At 41.5% G+C, this 12,694-nt stretch overlaps 1 protein-coding gene across 1 annotated transcript in view; it reads left to right on the forward strand.

Moving 5' to 3' along the window:
- Positions 1–221: 221 nt before the first annotated feature.
- GRAMD2B (GRAM domain containing 2B) overlaps positions 222–12,694 on the forward strand; it is a 72,291-nt gene continuing 59,818 nt past the window's right edge. Inside the window, exon 1 of the mRNA XM_043514697.1 lies at positions 222–361. Coding sequence (XP_043370632.1) covers positions 237–361 — 125 coding nt within the window. The 5' untranslated portion in view covers positions 222–236. The remainder of the gene's footprint in view (positions 362–12,694) is intronic.

Raw genomic sequence — 12,694 nt, forward strand, 5'->3', positions numbered from 1 at the left:
ATGGACTGAGGACTTGTAGTAATAAGTTCTAAAGTCATATCACACCACACAGTATGCACTGTGGACAAACAGAAAACCACCTTGTGATGTCATGCTAATATGTTACTTATTAATAGATCTTTAAAAAAAAAAAGCTTGAGCTTTTGCACTTCCTACCGCAGTGAAAGGCTGAGCTTTTAAAGGATCACTTTGGAGAGTGGCTGAATTTGTTGAATTCTGCAGTTAACTCCCTTAAAATGGTGAGAAAAAGGCATTTCTTGGATGACTCGGTTTTTCATTATGAGAATCAGAACAGCTTCCGAAAACCTAGTGATGACTCTCCACTCAGCCTTACAGATAGCATCGGATCAGTGTTTATGTGGTAAGTTCAGTATGGTTCAGACTCTGATTGAGCATTGTGAACCTATTTTATATCTGGAGCGAGAGTGGCAGCAAAAGAGTGGGATGGCACCATAACACCTACACTGCTGGAAACCCTAATAAAGACGTTTAATTTGTGAAGGTAAAGCACACAGTGATAACGATTACAGTTGGATTAGAGACTGCACTTGGTATGCGGGAGTTAGTCTGAAGGGAGCCAAGCAGGGGGAATTTATGGGGGAGGACAAGATTTATGAGATTACAGTTCCTTATTTTTGTATAGCAATAATAAGACTAATTAAAAATAATAAGTAGGACTTTGAATTTGTATAGCATTGTCCATCTGAGAATTTCAAAGCTCTTTGCAGTCATTAAGCCTCATGCCAGCCCAGTGAGGGTGCAAGTGTTATTTAGAAAGTAAAAGTGGATTTGAATACAAAGTGGATTTAAAGTGTACTAAAACAGGGAAGTAGGTCAAATATTTTCTCAAGCTTTATGGCCTGTGGGAAACTTTATAGTGCTTGTTAAATTGAGTTTTAAAAAAAATTCTACCATAATAGCAAAAAGTGCTTGTGTGATGTGAGATTTCATAAAGGCTCTCTAGTAAACTGTTCTACTGGAAAAGCTCATATTCTAAGTGCCAAATCCAGCTTCTCCTTGGCAGTCACAGAGGTCTCCCAAGCAGCACTACCATCAATCGCCACACTATCACTGTGGTTCCATTGGCCAGTGAAGGTTCCAGATGCAGGGCGGACTGTACAGTGGGTGTACAGTTTACTGCATGGCATGGCATGGCACAGCACTCTTCTCTGAGCAGGGGTGGAGTGGGAGGAGCTTACGCAAGTGAAAGAAACAGAAAGGGGAAGACTAGAGGATCCACTGCTATGTGAATCCTCTCATCCGCCCCTTCTGTGGGCAGGGGTGCTGGAACAATTTATATAGTGGGGGTGCTGAGAGCCATTGAACCAAACTGTAAACCCTGTATATGATGGAAATCACTTCAAGCCAAGGGGTGTGGCAGCACTCCTAGTTCCAGCACCTATGTCTGTGGGGGATGGGAGCTATGCAAGGGCCTGTGTGCTGAAGTAGCCTCTTGGTATAGCTCTGCCACCACTGTAGCTTGGATGAGAATTTTTCACCACTGTTTGACCCCTGTATCTGCCCAGGGCCCCAAATGCTGTTAGTAACCACCACAGTCTTTTTTACTAGAAATTGGTGATTGATGTGTTATATAAGCACAGTCACACAGTGCCTCGTGAGGAGCACCCTGACCATTCCCCGATGTAACTGTTATTTTGCTACTCAAGAATAAATCTCAAAGTGTTAAAATAATTGGAGACCAGGGTTCAAAAATATTGTTTACAGTTCAAGTGAAAATTACTTTGATGGCCTCATCTCACTTCCTGTGAAATATTATTCTTGTTTGTTTTAATGTTTATATCTCCATAATGGCTTTTTTATCTAACTTGAATATGGGCGAGAGATTGTCTACCAGCCTGAGCACAGGATTGGGAGCCAGGAATTCCTGAGTTCTAATTAAAAAGAAAAGGAGTACTCGTGGCACCTTAGAGACTAACAAATTTATTAGAGCATAAGCTTTTCGTGCATCCGATGAAGTGAGCTGTAGCTCACAAAAGCTTATGCTCAAATAAATTTGTTAGTCTCTAAGGTGCCACAAGGACTCCTTTTCTTTTTGCAAATACAGACTAACACGGCTGCTACTCTGAAACCTGAGTTCTAATTAAATCTGTGTCAGAGGCTCTTTTTGTTTCCTTAAACAAGTCAATTAGGGCCTGATTTTCAGATCAGCATCCAGTGTTCATTTGTTGTACTCACTTCACCACATATACATATACCAGCTGGGGATGGACATGCATACCCAGCTAGATACCACGGATGCTCTCGAAGCAATGTAATCAGCCCTTCGAGGGATAAAGTCTGTGCCTCATGTCACTCAAAAACAACCTCTCCTGCCAAGTAACCAATGGTGTGGAGAGACCCTGTGGAAACCCAGGCCAATCCTGCTCAGTCAGGTGGGCGGCGGTGATCATAAAGGCCTTCAATAAAAACATTCCTTTCTAAACAGCAAACACTAGAACAACATAAACTAACTTACAGACTACCTAGTAAGAAGTACTAATTCCATGGCATAACCTGGAAGCTGGAGTGAGCTCTTATGAACTTGTTTTCAGTATGTGTGTCATAGTTCTGACACACTCACCTAAAGTGAGGTGTGTGCCGCTATCCGTGAAATAAGATTTTAAAAAAGGCATGCAGGCTTTTTTATTCCAATTAATATTTTCATTACAATCCTGTTTATTTATAGAATATTATCCATTATCCATGTGTGAAGATATACAGACAGACAATTTAGTATATTAATGATTGTTCTCAGTCATCATAATTAGTTATGCTTGAGGCCAAAGAGCGACTGTATATTTAAGCTTTCATATACCTCTGCTTTTCTCTTCCTGTAATTGGCACTATGCAGATGAGTATAAATTTGCAGGAATCCAGTAGGCTATTAACATTTCAGACAGGGGAGCTCATCATTTATCACCACGGCAGCATGTTGCTTCTGATAAAAAGCAGACTTGATTTCAGAAACAGACAGAGGCTGTGGAGCTATAAGGGAGGCTTCTGTTAGTAGTACAACATACACAGCACTGTTTATGTGTCAGGTTTAGCCTGCGATCTGTATCCAAAAAGAGTGCTAGCCATATGGATCTGCAGCACTGTCGGGGTGGATTCATGAAGCTGTCCTGGCTTCAGAGAGCCACCTTCCAGCATTCCAGGCCACAACAACTGGCAACAGCAATGAAGATCTGAACTTCACAGCTGACCTTTATCTCTAAAATCTCTACATTCAAATCCCCCAAACTTTAGAAAAGTCTCATGACAAACAGTCAAATGAAAAAGAGTCCCCTTCAATTACGTCATGCAAGGGGACAGTCAAAAAATGACAAGTTTTTAAAATGCTTATATACCAATGCTAGAAGTCTAAATAATAAGTTGGGTGAATTAGAGTACCTCGTATTAAATGAGGATATTGATATAATAGGCATCACAGAAAACTGATGGAATGAGGATAATCAATGGGACACAGTAATACCAGGGTACAAAATATATCAGAAGGACAGAACAGGTTGTGCTAGTGGGGAGTGGCACTATATGTGAAAGAAAGTATAGAATCAAATGAAGTAAAAATCTTAAATGAACCAAATTGTACTATAGACTCTCTATGGATAGTAATTCCTTGCCTGAAAAATGAGAATATAGCAGTAGGGCTATATTACAGACCACCTGCCCAGGATGGTGTTAGTAACTCTGAAATGCTCAGGGAGATTAGAGAGGCTATTAAAAAAAAAAACTTGCAACATAGCCCAATGCCAACTCTGTCCACATATTTATTCAAGTGACACCATCATAGGGCCTAATCACATCAGCCACGCCGTCAGGGGCTTGTTCACCTGCACATCTACCAATGTAATATATGCCATCATGTGCCAGCAATGTCCCTCTGCCATGTACACTGGCCAAACCGGACAGTCTCTACGCAAAAGAATAAATGGACACAAATCTGACATCAGGAATCATAACATTCAAAAACCGGTAGGAGAACACTTCAGCCTCTCTAGCCACTCAATAAAAGATTTAAGGGTGGCAATTTTGCAACAGAAAAGCTTCAAAAACAGACTCCAATGAGAAACTGCTGAGCTTGAATTAATATGCAAACTAGATACCATTAACTTGGGTTTGAATAGAGACTGGGAGTGGTTGGGTCATAACACATATTGAATCTATTTCCCCATGTTAAGTATCCTCACACCTTCTTGTCAACTGTCTAAATGGGCCATCTTGATTATCACTAAGAAAAGTTTTTTTCTCCTCTTATAATAGCTCATCTTAATTAATTAGCCTTTTACAGTTTGTATGGCAACTTCCACCTTCTCTGTATGTATATATATATCTTCTTACTATATGTTCCATTCTATGCATCCGATGAAGTGGGCTGTAGCTCATGAAAGCTTATGCTCTAATAAATTTGTTAGTCTCTAAGGTGCCACAAGTACTCCTGTTCTTTTTGCGGATACAGACTAACACGGCTGCTACTCTGAAACCTATATTTGTTCAGAATGTAAACTCTCACTTAACACAAATGAAGTTCTCGTGGTGATAACAGTATCCTTCAGAGACCAGCCCAACCCACTCTGTTGTGTTGCCAAGGCATCGTTCAGACAAACTGAAGCAGTAAAGAGAGGGGCCATCTTTCATTTTAAACATGTGCTATCTTTGCAGCCCAGTTATGACAACTTATTGAGCAGTGAAACAGTTCACAGTGTTTTAACACACCAAACTTCTCTAGGAGAAGCATTGGTCTGATGGGGCCTGTTATATCTGGGACACATTTCTTACAGGTTCCAAAAGCAAAAAAAAAAAAAATTAGTTTGAGACCAATTCTGCCTCAGATGAAATAAATAGTTCAGTAGAACAGTTTATTATCCACAGTCTTCTCTGCGTAAAAACAGGGAAGAGCTGACTCGATAATTCATTTTCATTTTTATATATGCAATTCATTTTCATTGTTATATTTTTTCCTCATTCTGAGTTTTTCCTTACACTTTGAGCAATTCATGGTAGGAACCTCCTTTCCTAGATATCTAGAAAAATCTGGGAGCTACCAAAAACAAATAAATGACTAATAATAGCCTCATCCAATTAAAGTCATTGTAGGTAATTAAACAGGCATGACTGGTTTGGTTGGATGGGGAGACATAAGAAATAACTTGTGATGAGGATAGGATCCTTTTTATAACCTTAACACAATCACTACAGCAGCAAGAGAGGCAACATGGTCCTAGGACAGTGGTGAGCAAACTTTCTGGCCTGAGGGCCACATCTGGTTTCCAAAACTGAATGAAGGGTCAGGTAGGGAAGGCTGTGCCTCCCCAAACAGTCTGGTCCCCATCCCCTATCCACTTCCTCCCACTTCCTGCCTGCTGACTGCCCCCCTCAGAACCTCTGACCCATCCAATTCCCCCTGCTCCTTGTCCCCTGACCGCCCCCCCCGGAACCCCACCCCCTATCCAACCCTCCCTGCTTCCTGTCCCCTGACTGCCCCGACCCCTATCCACACCCACGCTTCCTGACAGACCCCCCGAGACTCCCACCCCTATCCAATCACCCCGTTCCCTGTCCCCTGACTACCCACCCCCCGCCCCGAGAACCTCCGCCCCATCCCACAGCTCCCTGTCCCCTGACTGCCCTCTGGGACCCTCTGCCTCTTATCCAACCCCCATGCCCCCATACCATGCCGCTCAGAGCAGCAGGACGGGCAGCCACTCCGCCTGTCTGGAGCCAGCCACGCCACCACGCTGCCCAGCAAGAACTCACAGCCCCACCACCCAGAGCACAGGCGACATGACGAGCTGAGGCTGTGGGGGGACGGCAGGGGAAGGGCCGGGGCTAGTCTCCCCAGCCGGGAGCTCAAGGGCCAGGCAGGATGGTCCGGTGGACATAGTTTGCCCACCTCTGTACTAGGTTCTACTCCTGCCTCTGTCACTGATCTGCTGTGTGAACTTGGATAGGTCACCTTACTTTCAGTTTCTGTTTCCTCTCGCACCCTTTGTATGTCTTTTTTATTTATTTTATTTAGAAATTCTAAGCTCCTTGGATCAGGAATTGTCTCTGACTATAAATATATACACAGCCGAGCACAGTGAGGCTCTGACCTGGATTGGAACCTCTAGGCACTACTCTAATACAAAAAAAATAAGTAGTAGTAGTAATAGCAGAAAGGAAAAGGTCTTTGGATAAAAGAAAGACAGGTTAAAATGGCTGGGTTCCACTGTGATTAAAATATGAGATTTTTGAACTTTAGGTGTAAAGGCTACAACAATATACACTGAAGACATATTTTTTTCATAATCTACTTTCCTAATTCTTGATTTGATATTTGTAGTCCTCACAGACTAAGGTTCCCTCAAACACTGGCTGACATGATCTGCAAGGACTTAACTGACATGATTAGAAAGCACTATGGAAGAAATCCTGGCCCTACTAAAGTCAATGAGAGCTTTGCTATTGATTTCAATGGGGCCAGGATTTCACCTGGTACAAAAATTTATTAGCAGAAGTTTCACTGTCTGTAAGAGTTGGGTATTATTATTATTATTATTATTACTATTATTATAAAGCTGTCCCCACCCTGTCATTTTGGTAATTATCTCCAAGAAGACCTCAGGTATCATATTGTATTTGGGCCTGAAATCCAGACACTGCTGAGTTTTATTCACAAGAAGGAACTTTACCCAGAAGGAAGAGTGGATACTGCATTGATGTTGGTATCCACCAAGAGAAACAGCAGACGGTTTGAGGAGAGCATCTCTGCTGACATGCCTCATAAAAGAAGGAAGGATCAGCCCACAGGTAATGATGATGATAGGAGTCATAACATCCAGGAGGACATCAGCGAGATGGAGGGAATCCATATTTTTGTAGTGTGGGATCATCATATGAACTGGAACAATATATTTTAATAAGCTGAAGTGGAGGAGCTGTGGAAAAAAGAAGACATGCAGTTCATGCTTGTTAAGCATGACTGTGAAGAAAGGAATTCAATACAATTATACAAGCTATGTGAACTTGGCTGAGCCTGTAGCAAAAACTGTGCTGTGATTTACCCCACTTTCAGGATAAAGGTCTCTCTATCACTCCATACTGGGTGAATGTTATTAAACTGCTATTCAGCCACTTGCGTCAGATGAGTTTGTGAGCATCCTGCCACAAAGCTGTCCCAACATACTGTGGAGGTTCAAACAAATAATATGAACATCAGTCCAATCTTTCTTACTAAACTCAGTTGTTCCTCCCTTAGGATTACTCAGAAGCCACTCACACCTCTATTATGTCCAGGGTATTAACGTGCTGCTCTTGCTACAGTAAATCAATAGGGGTCAATTAGCATCTCTCTGCAGGATTCCCCTGTCTGGTAGGTAATAAGGTGGGTCAAAAGAGGAACCCAACTAACCTGTTGTAGTGTTGATGACATTTAATGGGCAAGGCATACTATACAAGTAGTTTGAGTGTTTATATAATGGATAACAATGCTGTACTGATCCTTACCAGAGGATGGATTTGGCATATGATATGCCTGTGGGTCCTTTGTAGAGAAGTGCTGATGATATGCGTGTGAGGTTTTGATTATGTGTTATAACTGTGAGAAGGCACTTGTGTGATGGCCTGTGGAATTAATTTTATGTACATTTCCACTTGTGGATAATAGTGTTTATGTCTCATAGTCCTACCTGCTGACTTCTTATGGCAATCCACAGGGAACAGCTCAGGTCACATATACTGACTATGAGTGTGTGCATAGTTGACTTACTTTGTGCCCTTTGTACAAATTTTGTATGCTAAATGACTTGCAGATGTTTCACAACCCTTCACTGACTTGTTTGTATGCCTAATAGGAGTGTCTCTTTAGCATGTGTGATAGAATTAGAAGTTGTGCTGCTGTTTCAACATCTTTCCACATGTCTTGCCAGCACAATTTTTATATCAGTGTGGTTGTGGTTAGAGCCTGCCCATGTCTCACATGTGTAAAGCTTAGTGAAAAGTCTTTATCTAATCTTATCTTTGTCATTGAAATGACCCTGATAGTAGGATTCTGTGAAATACCCTATAGATTCTGACCTCTTGCGCATTGCAGGCCATAAAACCTCATATACACCCTCCCTTCCTGTAATAGACCCATAAATTCTGGCTGAGTTACTGGAGTCCTCAATCATGATTTAAAGACTTCAAGTTACAGAGAAATCATACATGGAAGAGGGCACAGCATATGACTGTATATGTGGCCTTGTGACCCAGGATTTCCTGGGTTCAGGTTCTTCCCCAAGCATAATTTGGTGATCATATTGCTTCTCTGGCTGGCTTTAACCATCTTACTTTGAGGGTACTTACAGGTCACTGCTTGTTTATCCATGAACTTTTCTAAGTGGATGTTGGTGTGTGCAAGACAACCAAAAAATATGGCTCTTTTCTTAATTATTGGTCTGTGTTTGCCTTACACTTTCCAGGCATCACAATTTTACCTTGGCACTTAGTGTTTAGTGCTAGACAAATTCTTCTGTAAAGTTTCATGGCAGTGTTATGGAGAACTCTGGCCACTGCTGTATTGTGACATAGGCAGTTGGCCAGACACCCACACCGCTATCTTTATGCATAGTATTCATTGTGGTTCTCCACTAGTCAGTTTTAGCATTTTCTAACCTATTTGTTGCATATCCCAAACTTTTCCTGCCTCAAACACTTCTATTAAGCTTTGCACAGCTCTTGGCTTTGTCTGTGTACTGTATATCATGTTTCACCTATGCTATGGACGGCAGTGGCATACACAACAGTGGACCTGTGCAAACAACTAGTAACACAGCATTAATAGTTGTCTGCACAGAGTCCACTATTTTCCTCCCTTGGAATCCGGAAGGGAGTGAGAGACATACTTTGCAAACTATTATCAGTTTCTCCTTTATGTAATCCAAATACTAATTATTCTTATATTGTACCTAACAATTTAACAGGGATGAGCAGAAGCCAGGATGGTTTTGGTTTTGTAAGACCTCATTGTTTCGGTTTTGCAAAACATCATCAGCCTGGTTTTGGTTTCTCAAAACTAATAGTCAGATATATAAAAAAAAACACATATGAAAGCATGCAGTGAACCCTCATAGCTGCAAAAATATGAGCATTTAAAATAGTACCATCCTTATTGCAATAATCTACCTGCCAGGAGTTTGAGAAAAATGGAACCTGGGTCTGAACTACCGATGTGCTGTTGGGCCAGTTCGCAGAGATCACTTTACCTGTCATTGTGATGGAGACCCCTGCTGAGGAGGATGCATGTCAAGGACTCATGATTCTTTGGGACTAGAGTTCTTAGCCCCCAAAGAGGACTGAAAAGGCATCCCGTGAGCATGTGCGGCTCTCTGCCCTACTGTGTACTTTTGGATAAGGAGGATTAAGAACTGGAGGCGTCTTCTTCCCTGGACTGCATTATCTGGTGCTACTGTGCTGAAGATGCTGCCAGCCCTTCCCTCTCCTGACTGTGCTGTATAGTGCTGCCCTGAAGTTTTACTTTCTCCCTACTCTCCACTACTACAATAGACAGAGAGGCTGGGAGAGGAAAAAGAGGCCACTGCCATGAAGGCTTTTTATTTCTTTAAAGAAATATCCCCATCTGTTAAATCTCCTCCTTTAAGCCCTATTCACCCCTCATTAGTAGCTGCCAGTGTAGACAAGAAATCCTGGTTTAAATTGTCTTGGGTGCGGAGGGAGCTCCAAAAGCTGCTACACTATTGACTATAATGTGGCATCTTTCTATTTTCTGATGTAACTACTGTATTTCAACTCTATATATGAAGGTGCAGAATGATAATGTGTATTTCCCACTCAAACATCAACCTTCTTTTAAAAGAGGAAAAGAAGATACATCAGCTACTCACATGGTCCCCATTACCATAGTATCCAAATGCCTCACAGAATAAATGCATGGAAGACTCATATCACTCCTGTGAGGTAGGGACGTGCCCATTGTACAGGTGAGGAACTGAGGACCAGATCCACAAAGAGATTTAGGTGCCATTGAGATCCACAAAAACCCCACTCTTCTGCCTCCTAGACTCACTCAGTGCCTAAATTTTTGCTGTAAAAGTCTTCTAAGGTGCCTAATTTCTGCCTCAGGCATTAAGCACCTGCCTGAGGCAGTGATGCCCAAGCCCAATCTCACACCTAAGCCCCAGTGCAATCTTCAAAGCAGATGAAGATAGGCATTGATTGTCCTGCCTATCTGACCTGTAGTTCATTGGGGTGCTCTGAGAAGGCCTTCCTTATAAACTTTAGGCCTGCAGTTTGGGTACTCATCCATGCTGTAAGAGACCCCAGTTCAATTTCCCCCCTCTGCCTGATGAAAAGAAGGCATTTGAACAGGGATCCCCCACCTCTCAGTGTTGCACACCTAAGTCCCTTTGTGGATCCATTTTGACTTTATATTTCAGTATTATTTTAATATAAAAGTATAAACAGAATGAATCTAATGGATATTGGAACCAAGATATTTCAACATTATCAAAACAAGACAACAGGAATCATTTTGACTTTCCTATAAATTTTTTTGTCAAAATAAACATTCATGTAACATGTTTGATTTTGACAAAACTGAATTTTCCAGCAGAAAACTGTTCCTTTGAAAGTGTTTTGACCAACTCTAGTTATGAATTCTCCAGCTTTTACAATCTAGATTGTGTAATAGTGACTTTGGTATCTGAATGATACTAGAAAGAAAATGACCTGTCCTGGGATGGTCAATAATATTATTCTAGTCACCACCTATCATGGTAGGATTCTTTTTCAGAAATCAGAATTTTTTCAATGTAAAGAAAGAAAAAAGACCAGTATGGATCTAATATTTCAGATGCAAAATTAAAGTATAATAAATACAGATTAGTCTTTGCAGCACTGTTCACAGCAAGTGTATCGGAAGCATTCACAATATCTTATAGTTCACTGTCTTTTAAGTGCATGTAGGGCTGAGGAAATATGAGGCCACATTTTGGGCATAGGTGCTTATTTATAGTATATTAATATTTATATCCTATGTTTAAAGCAATATTAATTCAGTTTTGTTTAAATGGAAACAAACTGCACCATTAGGGGGAGCTGTTCAATGTGGCTTTCATTTAGCACAGTGGTTCTCAGCCAGAGGTACGCGTACTCCTAGGCGTATGCAGAGATCTTCCAAGGGGTACATTAGCTATTCTAGATATTTGCCTAGTTTTACAACAGTCTACATAAACATGACTTGTTTACAGTGCTCTATATACTATACAGTGAAATATAAGTACAATATTTATATTCCAATTGTTTTATGTTATAGTTATATGGTAAAAATGAGAAAGTCAGCAATTTTTCAGTAATAGTGTACTATGACACTTCTGTGACACTTTTTATGTCTGATTTTGTAAGCAAGTAGTTTTTAAGTGAGATGAAATTTGGGGGTACGCAAGACAAATCGGACCCTGAAAGGGATACAGTAGTCTGGAAAGGTTGAGAGCCCACTGATCTAGCAGCACTACACCAACCCTCTGGGAAGAAAGGAGGGGAGAAGCCAGCGTTAGCAAGGGTGTCAGACATGCCTCTCATTATCTTTTATTCTTGCATCTCACATCCTTCCTATATTCCGCTCTAGTTTGCCATCCTTCACTGTGTTGTATCCAGATTAGGTCCTGATCATGTAAGTTGATCTAGTACAGGGATCGGCAACCTTTGGCATGTGGCACACCAGGGAAATCCACTGGCGGGCCAAGACAGTTTGTTTACCTTCAGCATCTGCAGATTCGGCCGATCGCAGCTCCCACTGCCATGCAAGGCCAATGGGGGCTGTGGGAAGGGGCGGCCAGCACATCCCTCAGCCCACGCCACTTCCCACAGCCCCCATTGGACTCGCACAGCAAACCGCAGCTAGTAGAAACTGCAGTTGACACCTGCTGACACTGCAGGTAAACAAACCGTCCCAGCCCAGAAGTGGATTTCCCTGGCGGGCCACATGCCAAAGGTTGCCGATCCCGGTCTAGTAGACCCAGTTTCAGGATCAAGACCTTAGACTGTAGACTCCTTGGAGCAGGTACACATCTTTATTATTTGTCTGTAAGGCATCTTGGCACAGCATACGTGAAATAGCCATGAACTATGCTTTATAATACAATGATATCTATGTTTTCCAAGAACACTTTTTAAAAGCTATATAATTAATATTAGACACGCTAGGATATGGACTTTTATATAATAACAGCAGGTCTCTGTTGCTGACAGCAGTTGATCTTCACACAGTTTCCTTACTGCCCCTATTATATAGTTTCCTTACTGTACCAATTACAACTGCATAACAACACAAGCTCCACGGAACCTTCTCCTTTACGTCAGAAGATTTGCCACAATATCAAAATAAAAGCCACATTAGTACCTGCACATCCAATAGCTTAACATAGAAAGGGAACTCATTCTTATATAACTGTGTCATTGTGATCAGAGACCATACTAAATACCTTACTATAAAATAAACAACGAGGAGTCCTTGTGGCACCTTACAGACTAACAAATTTATTTGGGCATAAGCTTTCATGGGCTAGAACCCACTTCACCAGATGCATGGAGTGGAAAATACAGGAGCACGTATAAATACATTAAAAGATGGGAGTTGCCTTACCAAGTGTGAGGTCAGTCTAACGAAACAGTTCAATTAACAGTAGGATACCAACGGAGGAAAAATAACTTTTGT

This window comes from Dermochelys coriacea, chromosome 5, assembly GCF_009764565.3.
Source record: "Dermochelys coriacea isolate rDerCor1 chromosome 5, rDerCor1.pri.v4, whole genome shotgun sequence".
NCBI lineage: Eukaryota > Metazoa > Chordata > Testudines > Dermochelyidae > Dermochelys > Dermochelys coriacea.